This window comes from Nesoenas mayeri, assembly GCF_963082525.1.
Source record: "Nesoenas mayeri genome assembly, chromosome: 11".
Taxonomy (NCBI): domain Eukaryota; kingdom Metazoa; phylum Chordata; class Aves; order Columbiformes; family Columbidae; genus Nesoenas; species Nesoenas mayeri.
In genome coordinates this window covers 971,230-985,969 of record NC_137563.1, presented here as the reverse complement: position 1 = coordinate 985,969, position 14,740 = coordinate 971,230, and the positions used below count along the sequence as shown (strand labels likewise).

Here is a 14,740-nt window from a genome sequence, read left to right as displayed (position 1 = left end):
GGGACAGCGGGGTTTGGGGAACCCCTCAGCACTGAGCAGCCTCTGAGATGCCCTCAGCACCGCCAGCCTGGGAGAGGAGCTCATCTCAGGCACCTGGGCTGAGGAGGCAAAGCTCCTGCAAAGCACAACTTCATTGCTAAATATTTCCCTGTGAGACGAGTGCTGGTGGTGAGGGCTGAGTCGTGACAGTGCTGAAGCCGAGAACCAAGGAACATGAACATAAGGGGTAAATTTGACTTCTCCCAAACACACAGTAAAACATTGACCAGAATTGTCCAAGGCATTTTCAAAATAAGCCAAGCGCTCCACTGCCTGCCAAGCCCAGATTCTTTTCAGAGAAGATTTAAGACTCTTCTTCATTTGAATTGCAGTAATGAACTAATACTGTGAGTGCCTCCAGCTGCCAGCAGCTGGCTCAGGCTTCATTGCTCCCAGGAACTGCAGACGCGCCCTGTGCCCAGCCCAGCCCAGCCCAGCCCAGCCTGGGCACCCACGGGCACGCAAATGCCGGTTCACGCACAACCAAGCAAGTCGGGAAACACCAGCCAGCACTGTCTGTACGGGCTCCGGTGGGAACGGCAGAGCCACCAGCGCGGGCTCCAGCGCGGCTTTCCTGGCTTTGTTGATGGGTACGGCTTTATCGCTGTTAAAACACCATTTGTTGCTGTGACTTTCCCCCCCCCCCGGCCTGCTTAAATGTCAACTTGAAAAGAAAAATTCGGGAAAGGTCACTTAGCAGAGAGACTGGAACCACTCCAGTCACTTGGATAAACACGTGTAGGGTCAGCTGCTACGAGAGGGGGTTTTAAACCAGTTATTTACCTGGTTGAACAAGTGGTGTGTTTCTGCAGGAGGGCGAGACTTAATGTACCTTGCAGAAGGCAATCAATCTCCTTACCACCCATCCATCTGCTGCCCAGATCATTAACCCTTTGCGGCAACCAGGCAGGGGAGATGCTTCACTCAGGATGCCTAATTCCATATTCTAGGGGGGCACGAGCACCCAGCAAGGCCCCAGGCTTACCCGACACCCCTGGTCTGACGCTATGGGGAGCTGCTCACCAGCAGCTGTCGAGCTGCCGGATCACTAATATTTGGCTGGAAGCAACATGCCAGAGACCCCATCGGTGAGGAGCAGCATCATGTGTACGTAAACGTGCACAGAGCGGACCCAGAGTCAGGCACACCAGGTCCTGTTCTTACCAGCAATGTAAGCGGAGACCAGCTGCATTCCTCAGCTTCGCCCAGCTGCTAAAGAAAATAGGGATGACCAGGACATCCTGCTGATAAAAAGGCACCCATGTAGAAGATCAGGGGCATGGGATGGGGTTTTCACCAGCCCCAGCTAGGCTGGGGAACTGGAAGTTGAGTGCTGTGTGCCACAGCAGACTGAGCAAGCTGAGCGTTCCCTCTCTGCCTTCCCAAGGATGTTTCAGCATCCAGCAAACACTGTGCGAACCCTGGCAAAGAGCACCCCGAACACAAACCCTTCCCCTGCTGCCCCTTACCTCGGCTGAGCCTGTTTGGCTGATGGCGGCGCCCAGACACACACCACCCCGTTCCCTCAGCATCCTCTCGCTGCCAGGTGAGCGCCCTGTGCCCAACGCTGCCAGGAGAGCCTGGGTGAGACCATCACCCACCTTAAGCTGGCAAGTCTGGAGTCACCACGGAGGGACAGAGCCGACCCTGCAGCAGGCAGGGAATGGCTGTGCGGGCACCTGCTTCATGATCACCCCCTGTGGCCATATCCACTGAGAGATTTCCCGGGGGCAGCTCCGGTTTCAGGAGGAGCAGCGCACACCTCGGCCAGCCCGGCAGCCGCCAGTCGCAGAGGGACCAAGCCAAGGTGCACACTGAGCCAGAGCAAGAGGTTTTGGTGTAAGTTCCCCTCCCATAGCAAAAAGGTGATCACGTTTAGCTGCAACTGTGAGATCACAATCAAGTTTAGCTCTGCTGACAGTTACCGTGCTTAAAACTAAATAAAAGCTGAGCACAAAGCCTTACTCAGGACAAATACTCAGCTGCAGGCACCTGGAGGCTTATGCTGACCCTGTAAGGAAACCAGCGCCAGCCAGGGACCCCACGTCAGCCCCATCCAAAACAGCCAGCACTGCTCGAACCCGATGACTTGTGTTACTGTGTGCAATAATCAGCTTTATGGCCTCCAGCAGCCATGCAAAGGGTACTGCTGCGGTGTAAGGTCAAAGGCACAAGGTCTCTGCACAGTAGGAAACCACCACCAGCAGGCTTTCAGAAGTGAAGCTAGACAGAAGAATTGTCAGCAGCGGGGAAAAGGGCAGCTGTTGGTCCTGCCAGTAAAAACAAAAAAGGAGAAATCAGCCCACCACTGCTTCCGATCGGATGTGACAGCTCCGTCTGAGGTCCTCAGCAAACCCAGCCTGTGTTGCAAGCGCAGGAGGAGACGCAGGAGCTCCCAGGCCAGGGGAAGTTGAGGGCTCTGGCTCCAGGGGCACAGGAGGGGGCCACGGAAAGCCACCCTGCTTCTGCTCTTCCCCCGGCTCACACACAGCTTGGGAAGGAGCCCAGGTCCTGGTTACGTGTGTGCCAGAGCCCCGTTAACGCTGGTGTCCTGTCCCGGCAGCATCTCTGAGCAGGGGGTGGCTTTCTGTAAAAAAGACAGAGACAGATGATTTCTTACAGCTAAAGACATGGAGAGCCTCTCGCAGCTCTGTGCTGGCCAGGGGACAGCTTCAGGCAGCCTGCTCCCAAACGCAGCAAAGTGTTCCCACCATGCCCCTTGGAATAATCCATTTTTTGTGGAATTCAGTCACTTTAAAAAGAAACAGAAAAAAACAACCTTCCACAGGCTTGCAGCAATATTTTGTCTGTAAATAATCTAGAGAGCAAGGTCACATTCCGCAGTGAAAGCGGAGCAGGGGAGGGCGGGCAGGGCTGGGGAGGCAGCAGTGTGGGGCACAGCGGGGCTGGGGGACGACACAGAAAAATGGGGTTTAGGGGAAGGGGCAGAGCAGAAAGGGGACCTGGAGGTAAGAGATGAGCTGGTTTCACCTTTCTTCGCTGGCTGCGGCAGAGGGTGAGCTACAAGCACCGAGCCCCCGGCGAGCTGCAAGCACCGAGCCCCCGGCGAGCCGCAGCACTGCGCTTTGCAGGCTCTTGTGCATCTCTGCACTCTGGTCCCTTGTCCATAAAGCAGGGACAAGCAACACGCCGTCCTCCCACATGCCGGCACACATGCCTGGCCCTGCTGCCGGCAGGATGGTGCGCCAGGACAGAGCCACGCGGGGCTCAGCTCGCTGGGATGGTGGCAGTGGGGGACACAGGTCACCAGGGAGCATCTCACACCGCTGGCGCATCATTGGAAAGACGCTGAGCATCCCCAGGGAAGCACAGGCTGTCCTGGGCATGGCAGGGGATGCGCTGACCCCAGCATCCCCCAGCGTTTGCTCTGGTCACGCCAGGGGCACTGAAGCCCCTGCCCTAGGTTGTCACTGGAGTTGGTTCTCAGTGGCAGCAGCCGCTTCCCCCTGCCGAGGGGCAGCTCCTCTGGGAGAAAGGAGATGCAAACCTCGCCCGGTTCCGCAGCGCCAGCTCGGGGTTCAAAGCGTCTGCCGGCGCGTGGCAGCGAGGGGAACCGGAGTGCCATGGGAAACCACCCACAGCCCGATCGAGTGCAGAGCAGATGGCAGAACAAACAGCACTGCGATTCCTGTCTCACACAATCCTGTGCCCTACTCGCTCCCACGCTTAACCTTTTCCTCCCATGACCGGACTTTCTCTTGGAAAAACGGACCAGAAACACTGGAAGAGTTTCAGAGCGGCAGGTGCTGTTTTGCTCTGAACAGCACCAAGGACAATACACCAAGGATCTTTAATTTGTTTGTTTCTTTGTTTTTAAAGATTCAAGCTAGCTCTGTACTATTTTGTGCCCTTTTTGAAAGATTTTATGGGAATGTTTTGCTTTCTCTTTCCTAGGCCAGGGGAAAGGCGACGCTGCTATGGCAGAGTCACCTACACAACGGGCAGTAAGAACGCGGAGGGATGCTGTGTTCCCACGCTACAGCTCCACGCTCGGGGGGCGCTCACGCCGGGACCACCAGTGGGGCTGCTGCGGGTACCTGCTCTGCAGGGCATGGAAGGGTTGGGGAAACAACCAACCAAACCAAACCAACAAAACTTCAAACGCTGCACATTTTACCGACTTTCACAAGCCAGAAAGCGCAGGGGTTTCTGCGGAGCTGTGGGACGGGAACCAGCGGCCGGCGGACCGCAGGGCCGTGTGACAGCCCCGTGCTCCCGGCGCACAGGTCACTGTCCCTGCGCTGCGGTGCCGCCCGGCATGGGCTGCGTGGGGAGGATAAGGAAAGGCAGAGCTGACAGCATGCACGAGCTGTAAGCAGGGCGTGGGGCTCCCGCTGCTGCTCACCATGCGCTGAGCTGTTCAGGGACAAATGAAAGAGCAGGCTGGGTCACACACAGGAACTCCCTCAATGAGCTGTTGTCACAGGTCAGAACCATTAAAGGGATTAAATCCAGAGAGCACACAGTTTCTGTGGTGCCTACAGCAGCCCTCTGCAGACAGGCGCTTCTAATTCCCTGAGCTTACCGTCTTTTACTACGGGACATCACAGATTTCAGTCACTCTGATAGCCGGCATGGCTCCCTACTGAATTAAACCACTTGGTTTAATAGGTTTAATTCTTAACCCACAGAAACATGTAATGTACATCAGCTCAGATACAAAACATCCAGACACTGCAAGACTGCCCGTTTGTGAGTCTCAGTTACAGGCTGGGCAGAAACAAACAGCCTGTTGGAAAGGAGATGGATCCGACCAGGAAAGCCAGCTCCTCTCTTCTCAGCGCATTTGAATAAGACAAATAGACCAAGCCCAGGCAGAGAAAACAAAACAAACAATAAAATGATCTTGTTAGTTCAGCACAGAGCTGACTTTTAGACTTCCTACATTTGACTTCAAGTCAGGATTTTTTAACTTTTCTTATTTAAGAACTTCAAGGACAATTGTTAAAGTTTCAAAGTAACATTTTGAAGCGCTATCAGCAACAGCAGCATTTGTGCAGGAATTACACCGACTTTTCAAACCCGAACGCAAGTGATTTCCCAGCTGCGCCTGCTCTGCCCGCACAGCATCACGTAACCGCAGGGACCAACCAGCCCGGCTCTGCTCCAGAGGCAGCCGGAGCAACAGAAGTGAAACCCAGAACTATGTTTCCATTATCCAAACTGAATGAACACAAGAAGCGAAATTACGTGAATAAATGCCACGCACTCAATCTTTTTGCCTTCCAACGATTCCGAGTGTCTTTAGCTGCCTAATTAGCATGCAATCTGTAACAGGGCTCTCGCATGCCACCCATGCGCGGGCACCACCCCGCAGGTACAGCTCACGCCCCTCACGCGGCAGCACGCGTGGGCACAAAGGGACACGGCACCAACTCCTTCAGCGAGACGTGCCACGCCAGATTCTTCGCATACCACAGCACAGCAGCTCGCAAACTGCCGCAGAACATTATACTGAAACTCCCATTTTGCGAGCTCTAACAGGGCCTCATTTTTTCCAAGTCAGAAAGAAACCCACTGGCTAGTTCAACGCTCATAAGGAGCCCGATGATGAGATTGACTTTAGCACAGCAGCAGCAGGGCAGCCTTTCCCATGGTTACAATGGACGCCCCTGCAGGAGGGAACCGCGCAGGGAGCAGGTGCGGTGCCAGCAGGTAACACTAACGGCTCCAGCACGACCACCGCGAACAGCCCTGTACACCGGGAACGCCGCCGCCTCCACCACACATGGGTCTCCATGGGCAGCGGGGCAGGACAGACTGACTGCAGAGGGGCAGGACAGACTGACTGCAGAGGGGCAGGACAGACTGACTGCAGAGGGGCAGGAGCAGCCAGCCCTGAGCTTCTCCTGCGCCCTCCGCACAGACCCTGCGCAGCACCCAGCTGCCTCAGAGCCACCAACACTGACGGTTTCAGCAGACACAGGCACATTGGGGCCCCGCTACAGCAATTACTGCGTGCTAATCATTAGACAGGACAAGGGCTGCTGCATCCACCGCCTGCCCGGGAATCACCCCGGTGCTTAAGATCGAAAGCCGTCATGAGGATTAGACCCAGCCTTGTGCTTAAACACCACCTACTCTCCTTCTGCATTTAGAGAAAGGAACAGCAGCGTCTCGCTTCCCTTTTCAGGGGCAGAAAAGAGGATGAGCAGCAGTTTTCAACCGAAATATGGGGCTTCATTGAGACAAACGGTCAGGCTGAAACTGGGAAAAAAAAATAATTCAGAAGAGTCATGCAAATATAAGTTAGTCTAGAAATCAATGAGGATCCAGTGATTTAAGCCCAGGCCCTCAGTTCTACATCACCACGGTCCCCGCGGCAGCAGAGTGGCTCGAGGAGCACAGCTCTGGCTGGGACGGGCAGGTCCCCTGTGCTCCAGCAGCCTGTGCTGTGTCCCCGCTCATGGGGTGGCCGAGGGGAACACCATGGGCCGCAAGCTGCCCAGCTCCAGGTGCCAGGAAACTGCAGGCAGTGCTGTTTGCACACCGAGAGCTGCGCTGCCGTCTCCTGACTCAGCCCTATCCTCTCCTAAATGACCCCTTTGAGGAACCCACCCCCAGCTTCTCCCAGGCCGAGGAAGAGCAGCAGGCACCCTCCAAGCTGCACCTTGTGAAGGGTCAGGCTTATGCCAAAGGCTGATGTGACTTTATTCAAGGACATTTCCAAACTGTTTTCTTCTCTCTTCCAGAGCATATTGTAAAAGCAAGCACAATATCCTCTATGCCATTGCTCCTGTGGGGCCTGCCAGATCAGGTTACACTGGAAATCAAGACACTGATATTTTATCTTTGTCCTGCTTGGTATTGGAGAGACATTGAGACCCACAGCAGGACAGTTCCACGCAACATTTGACCTCTGTTTAGAGCACATCTTGCCCAGTCGTTTGCCGTGCTTTTCAGCATACATGCCCCTAGGCATCCCACATTTTGGAATCTACCTTCACTTCCCAACACAAGCCAACTCACTCCCACCACAGCCAGAGTTTCGGGTGCCGCAGGCTCCTGGGCGCCCAGAACTGGAGGCAGAGCCGCAGAGCATCCAGCTGCTGCTCAAGCGGGCACCGTCCCCGTGGGAACTGCAGGGAGGAACCGGGCACGACAGTCCCACACCACGGGGCCTTAATCCTTTCGCCGAGAGGAGCCAAGCCCGGAGTTTAGAGAACTGGAAGTCGGAGAACAAGCAGACGTTTGTTCGGAGCTGGCAGTACAAGGGGGAGGACCGGCAGCTCCTTCCCGCCTCCGCGGGACTTACCGCCCCTGAATGTCCCTTTTTGTCCTTCTCCCCGCATCTGCGGGCGGCCAGCACAACGCCGCTCTGTCCGCTGCGGGGCCGCGCGCCCCCCGGCCCAGCGGCCAGCTGAAGGAGAAGCGGGGTGGTCACCTCTGGCCACCGCGACGCCGACCCGGCTGCCAGGCTGACCTTTCCCAGGAGGAAGTCTGCAAGTCTGCACGGTGCTCATCCCATGGAGGGACATACCCTCTCCAAGGGACATACACACCCTCTGACAGGCAGACTGGTGGCAGCCAGGGAGGGAGGCTGAACAACAGGCTCGCACCATTTAACGGGCATCAGAGCCACCAGTGCCACAGGAGCATCCAGCTTGGAGATGAGAGCGTCAGACTGCTTTTTAAAAGCGTTAAGCACCACACCCTCAAATGACAGCTGCTCAGTATTACTAATCTGAGAGGGCTGAACTCCATCACCTCAGTCGTTCTCGTAACTCCCATCAGAAACTCTAGTTTCAGTAAAAAAGCATGCATGTGTGAAAGAGACGCAGCAGCAAGTCCTGCCAGAGAAGAACCAAGAGCTCTGCTGCTCTCTATGAGCAGGAGCAGCCCTCGGAGGAGCCGGCTTGTACTCAGCTGTCTTAGCAAACTTTGGAAACTTCTGGCCTGCAAAACCACCGGGTTATTTCCAGTCGCAGGGGTGAAGATGAGTCTTTTGGACTGGATTTTCCCCTTTTTCTGTCTTAGCCCTAATTCTGACTGCAGGACTCCTCTGCGCCAAGAGCAGCATCGCCCTGCTCCGGTGCTGCTCCTCGCTTCAGGGAGGCGGGTACGCACCGATGCATCCAGGGAACCAGCGACGAGCTCGGTCTGAGCACCATCACCCGTCCAATCAAACAAGGAGCAGTTAAGCTTTTTAAAATAAAAATACTCAACATTTATTCACCTTTGAAGTCACCATAGCAAAATTGTACACGCTATGAGTAACCCAGGAACGTTATTAAAAGCTACCAGAAACATAAGGCAATTTGTACAACCATCGAAAGAAATACACAGCATGTTGAAAATAGTGTGAAATATTACTCAAACAAGACAATGCTTGATACACTCTAGAGTGACAAGAACCGGCATTAAGTTTTAAACAAAAATAAAGATGTCATGGCTACAAGTATTATACAGTGATAAATACTTCAAAAATATATTAAGATATATGGAAATTTTTGTTTTATCAAGGAAATCCAGGGAAATTCCAGCCTTCACTGGATTTCAATATACCAATTAAGGTTTAATATTTAAATTCTTTTCCTTTCAATAAGAACCAGTACTGCAGCCATTCCTGTATCAATACTTATCTTCTTGTAGTGTAATGAAATCAGCCTTATGTTATATTAAGCACTAATGCCTCTCGTATCATGGGCACTAATTGCTCTAAATCAACCAACTAGTTGCCTTCCGGTAACAAGTGCCGTGCGCCGCATTTGAAGCCATAAACCATGTTCAATCACAGTCAATGTTCGCCCACTTTACAGTATTAATGGAAGGCGGGTTCGAGGACTTGCCTCCATGTAAGAAAGACGTCTCAAACAAAGGGTTTAGTAGCAAGTCCACCATAACATTTTCCTAGCATAACATTGAGCACTCGGAAGTTACAGTACAATGAACCATGCTAAAATTTAGGTTACACCTTCAAAAACAAAGTCCAGAGGATGTTTGGAGACGACAGGTTTCAAACATGCACAAATGGTGGTTTAGTACACATTTGTTTGTGCTGTTACTGGGTAGCAAATGAAGCAGTTTATAGCCAAGGATTTGGTGAGACAGTTTTTCGAGCCAGTTTAAAAATATAAACTTCTTCTTAGAGGGTCTGTTCTATAGAAAATAGAGTGAAATCTGGTAAATTATCAGTTTTGAGAGTACTTTCCCATGGCAAGATCCATTCATCAGCCTACCGCACCACCAAGAGAAAAGCCAATCCTGCTATTCCAAAGCCCGCTGCGGCCATGATCGCGTTGCTGATGGTGCTGCTCTGCTCTCCCGCCTGGGAGCCGGGTCTGCCGAAGAAGTGACAGAAGCCATCCTAGAAAAGCAAGAGAAAGGACATTGAGTCGGCTGGCTTACCATTAACCACAGCTCTTCTGACAAGTCTCTGAGCACAGTGTGGTTCACGCTCCCAGCACAGTGTTTGCCAGCTGCAGAAGTCTCTGTTTTAATCACGAAAGTCAAGCCTGCCGCCTCGGGCACACAAAGATGCTTTGCGAGAGCCTTTGCACAAGGTGGCTGAAAGCAGCAGCTACAGGTGTTTGTACGCTCTGCTCAACAGACAATTGCAAACTTCCCATCAAGATGCTAAGCGTGTCATTATGCTATTCTCACCCTTTTAGGCAAATTTCTGATGGGAGCTGCCAGCATTGTTTCCTCTCATTCAAGTCTGAGAAAGCACCTGAAATACAGGATATGGAAATTTCCAGTTGAAGGACAGGAGCCTGAAGCCGGTCCCATCGCCGTGATGTGGGACTGATTACACACTCTCTTGGAAGGGCCAAGCGGACACGCTCAGCGCTGACCTACGACAGAGCAAAGCTGGCAGCTGCTCTCCCAGATCGTTATTTGTGATAATCAGAAGTGGCAGCAACACAACTCCAGATGGTTGTGTTTGAACTCTGCTCCGCAGATGTCTATGTAAACAAGTTATACTCTTCATTTCTTCCGGAACTTTGTTCTTTACACTTTAATTTGTGCGAACTGGCAATGCGATTTTGCCAAGTGACAGCGCACACTGTAGCCAAGCACCATACTGTTCTGAGCAGTCAGATAGACCAGTGACCACTGGAAAACCAAGTTCATTTTGGTGTCTGGAAAAGTCAACCAAAGCAGTGGCTGCTTCCCCCCCTTTCTATTTTTAGTGCTTATTTGTACTGGCATCAAATATTCCACTAGGACTGAAAATAGGAAATGTGCTGTTCTGTGGGATAGCTGACATTTTGTTCAGAAGCGCAGGCAGAGCTGCACAGATGCCTTAAATGCTGTACTTTCAGCATGCATCTCAAGGGGCAGAAAAGCAACAGCAGCCATTGCTTTACATCGCAGCATACATTAATGCTGTTGCCTGTGCATTACTGAAGCCCCAACCTGACCGGTTTCAGGAGAGGCAGGAACCAGAGCAGCAGGTCTAGCAGACAGGCGGCTTCACACACCGGCGTACTGAAGAACCAGCACACTGGTGTTTTGTGTTGACACTCAGGAGAAGAGCTGTGCCAGCCTGCTCTCCAAAACCCGAACTGTGGACCCGAGGAGAAGGTAAAACTTGCACCCCACAAGCCAGCATCATCATTCCCGTGTTTTTAGGAGGCTGCAGCTTGACAAAGCTGGCCACCAGCCCCTCCAGAGAACTGGCCTAACCCGCAGCACAGGACATCCACGGCCACCTTAAATACCGCAGCGTGTACCCACTGCACGTCGCTACCGATTAACCAGACCCCAAAGGCTCTCTGCAGCCCTCCCCTGCGGACACCCCCGCACACACCCACCGCCGCTCGGGTCACCGCTCGCTCGGGTCACCGGCACGTTTCCCCAGCAACACCCCGGGGCCACGCTGCCGCACGGCGCCGGGGGGCTGCCCCGCTCCGCTAACCGGGAAGAAGCGGCCAGGCCCCCCAGCGCCCACCCCCGGCGGCTCCGCCGGGCTCCCGGCTCCCCACCCTCGCTGCTCCCGGGGACGCGGGTCCGCACCGCGCCCGGGCCGCCCCCGCCCCGTCCCCGCTCACCCATCCGCCGTGCGCCTCCAGCCACTCGCCGCGCTCCTCGGCCAGGTAGGCGGCCAGCGCGGCGGCGAGGCAGCGCGGCCCGTCGCTGCAGCCCCGCTTGACCAGCGCGGCGGCCAGCGTGCCGGCGAACACCACCAGCGCCAGCAGCCGGCCCCAGTTGAGGCCGCCCTCGGCCTCCAGCTGCGCCGACACCCGCTCCAGCAGCGCCGCCGCCTCCCGCGGCTCGGCCAGCGCCAGCGGCGCGCAGGAGCGGAAGAACGGCCGCTCCTGCCGCTCCAGCTCGGCCGCCGCCCGCCGCAGCGTGGCCGCCGTGGGGCTGGGGGGCAGTCCGGCGCCGCCGCTGCGGTGCTGGAAGTAGTCCTCCAGCAGCAGCGCCGTCTCCTCCTTCAGCGAGCCCGGCATGGCGGCGGCGGCGGCAGCGGCCCCGCAGCAGCAGCTGCGGCCGATTAAGAGGCGGGGCGGCCCCTCCGCCCGGCCCAGCCCGCCCCGGGGCGCGGGGCAGCGCTCCCCTCCTCCGGGGCGGGGCCGGGCCGGGGGGCGGTCGCCGCCGGAGCCGGGGGTCGCGCTCGCAGCCGCGGAGCGACCGCCGCTTCCCCGTGGGGACCGTCCGCAGCCCGGGGGGCACGTACCGCACAAAGGCGCGGGGCTCCCTGGGCGATCAGACAAAACGCAGACTTACCGGATGCCGACTGTAAAATCCTTTCTTCGGATGGGTTTTTTTTTCCACATTGGTGGTCCAGCCTGTATTCTTTTGTATCAAAGGAGCTCCGGGTTTTCTAGGGCTATAGGATGAGTGCATTGTGTATTTACCAAAGGAAGGCAGTGGTATTTGCTTTTCGATAAACATATAGGCAAAATGAAGGATTAGGACCTTCGTGATGCAAAGGTTGGGCCCTTCACTCTGCTGGTGTAAAGTCAAATGGCTGAGAACACCACTGGCTGAGTGGTGTCATTTGCAGAGCACCATGGAGACATCTGAGCCAGCCACCTCCCCTGCATCCCAGATGCGCCCTTCGAGCTGCGAGTACCATCAACTGCTTAACAGGTCATCAAAACTCCCATAAATACCACCTTAAGATTTATGGCAGTCCCAGCGCAGGTACACCCAGCCTGTGCGTCGTGCTCAGGGCCAGTTTGCGGGTGAGGTTCAGACGGTGGCCCAGCGCGAAGGCGGCTGTGCGTGCACCAGCGCTGGCAGAGCTGCTGCCACAGCCGCCCGGGCTGCTCACACTCTCACCTCTTGTCACACAATGGGCTCAAGGTGCCCAACATGCCAGCACAGGGCTGCTCGGCTTCACTCCGCTTCTCTTGAGTTACAGCTCTGTCTCCATCTTACGTCCCGTTAGAAGATCTAAAAATAGACAGTTGGAATCAATCCTGTTGCAATTTCTCAGATCACTATCAAGAACTGGCCCGATCTCTGAGAGTCATTCCTGCCGCCAACTCTTAGTTTTACATCCCCATATTTGGCTTTTGTTTTGTTTTTGAGCGGGGAAATCTAGTCTGTGTTTATGTGCTAGAGCAGTAGCTGGAAGGATATCTTTACTTTTCACCAGCGCTTTACACACATGCTTTTTTAACTAGACTTTTCCTTACGATTGTTAATCCTGGAGCAGGAATTTCCTATTGCATTCCTCACAGCAGGAGAGCAAGAGGGAGAGGCTGCTCTTTCTGTAGCAATATCCTTTTCCACCCTTCCTGTTTATATAGCATTTTTGTTTAACAGGACGGAGCCGTCCGACAGTGACTTTGCCCCAGCTATAGCTTCCGTGCTCTCTATACATTTAACCTGTTTGCAGGCCGCTCACGTAGCGAAAAGGACAGGACACAGGTTAAAACCTCTCCCTCTGGAAGGGAATAGAGGTGTTTCCCAGAAACAGATAGCTTGACAGGTCAGAGGGGGGTCTCACAAAACACCGGGTTTTCCAAAGCCTCCCTGGTCAACCTTTAGTGAGTAAGAAATACAATGGATACTTCAGTGCCGTGTTCCTTTATCTGATGGGAAGTCGAGGCTTGTGCTGCTTCATGGCTTTCACCTTCACGTCAGGAACAAAAAGGTGATTTTCACAGGTGCCAAGTCCGTGCAGCCCGACTTACAAGTGCACAGGCGTTGGCCCTGAAGTGCAAGAGCCACAGGATTCCTCCCTGCAAGAACAGAAGTGCAAGATACAATGCCCTTCTTATTGGAACTGGTGATGCTTTGGGCACTGATGTCAGAACACGCTGGCTCAGCACTTTCCTCAGCCCTAAAAGGAAGGGAAATGAAACTGTGCCCAAATGAAGGAGGTGTTGTTTTCGGTTTCTAAACCGAATGCTTCCACCAGCCACCTCCATGCTGACCACGAAATCTACCCTGAAGGGGGAGGAGAGCCGACCCCAGCACCGTTCTCTTCTGCTGACAAGGCGGAAAGTGGATCTGCTGCATCTCAAGGTGATCTGCAAACGTGGTTTGGTTTGCCCAGAGAGCGACAGCCCGAGCCCTCAACTGCATTCCACTGCCCAGCTTTCCCCGGCATCCCACTGCACTGCAACTCCACTGCACTGCAACTCCACTGCACTGCAACTCCACTGCACTGCAACGCCGCTGCACTGCAACACCACTGCACTGCAACGCCGCTGCACTGCAACTCTACTGCACTGCAGCGCCGCTGCACTGCAACTCCACTGCACTGCAACTCCACTGCCCTGCAATGCCACTGCACTGCAGCGCTGCTGCACTGCAACTCCGCTGCACTGCAGTGCTGCTGCACTGCAACGCCGCTGCACTGCAACGCCACTGCACTGCAACATGTGGAGAACCCCGCGCTCCCACAATCACATACTCTGTGTTTTCCAGTGCATTCCTGGGCATGGCGATGAGGATCTGTAAAGAAAACATCACGTTAGCTGTGATCCTTCCGAGCAGGAAAACACAACCCGGGTTCTGGCCTCCTGAAAGCAGAGGGAGCTCAGATGGAGTCCCAGGTACTTCCCCGTACCGCTCGCTCTTGGTTGCTGTGGCTCACCTTGGGTATTTCCAGAGGATATTCCAGAAGCAATATTCTGGATTTTGCCCCAGATTTTTGCAGGACAGATGATGTAAAAAACTGTGTGGTGCAAGAAGGAAATGCCAAAAAAGAACCCAGAAAAAAAAGCTACCATTACAAGTACTTAACTGGTGGGAAAAAAACAATTATGTACGTTATCAATATGTAAAATACAATTTATTGTATTTAGGCCATTCATAAATATCAACACAATGTAGTATGTTTGAATCAAACATCTTACCAATAAATACTATCTAAACATTAATATTAATCTCTCAAATGTGTACAGTGTATTGACTCAATATTGCACAGTGAGCTCTATATGACATTTCCATAGTGCATTCAGTTTGTTACAGGGATAGTTTGCCACAAATATTGCAAAGCATCAGAGTTGACTTTTCCAAGTGAAAACGGCTGAACTATTTCATTGGGGACTGATGGGTGACACAAATGTCAGCATCCTAGGTTTACTGGTTATGGATTCATGGAACCTAATGTTTTCATGAATGAGGAGACTTTATTTCTAATTCAGCTTTTAGAGAATTGTTTAAAAAACCTCATTTTATAATAGAATGAGGGCTTTATCATGAAACTTATGTGAACAGCCCGCTCCAGTGATCAGTGAGCCTGTGATCAAGCTCACTCCGGTGAACTTTTCTC

At 53.7% G+C, this 14,740-nt stretch overlaps 1 protein-coding gene across 1 annotated transcript; it reads right to left on the bottom strand.

Moving 5' to 3' along the window:
- Positions 1–8,357: 8,357 nt before the first annotated feature.
- BCL2L10 (BCL2 like 10) lies at positions 8,358–11,456 on the bottom strand (the record flags this gene model as incomplete). Its single annotated transcript, XM_080351347.1, has 2 exons — positions 8,358–9,367; positions 11,055–11,456. The coding sequence occupies 2 exons, from the start codon at positions 11,454–11,456 to the stop codon at positions 9,236–9,238; spliced, it is 534 nt and encodes a 177-aa protein (XP_080207473.1). The 3' UTR covers positions 8,358–9,235.
- Between the last annotated feature and the right edge of the window lie 3,284 nt (positions 11,457–14,740).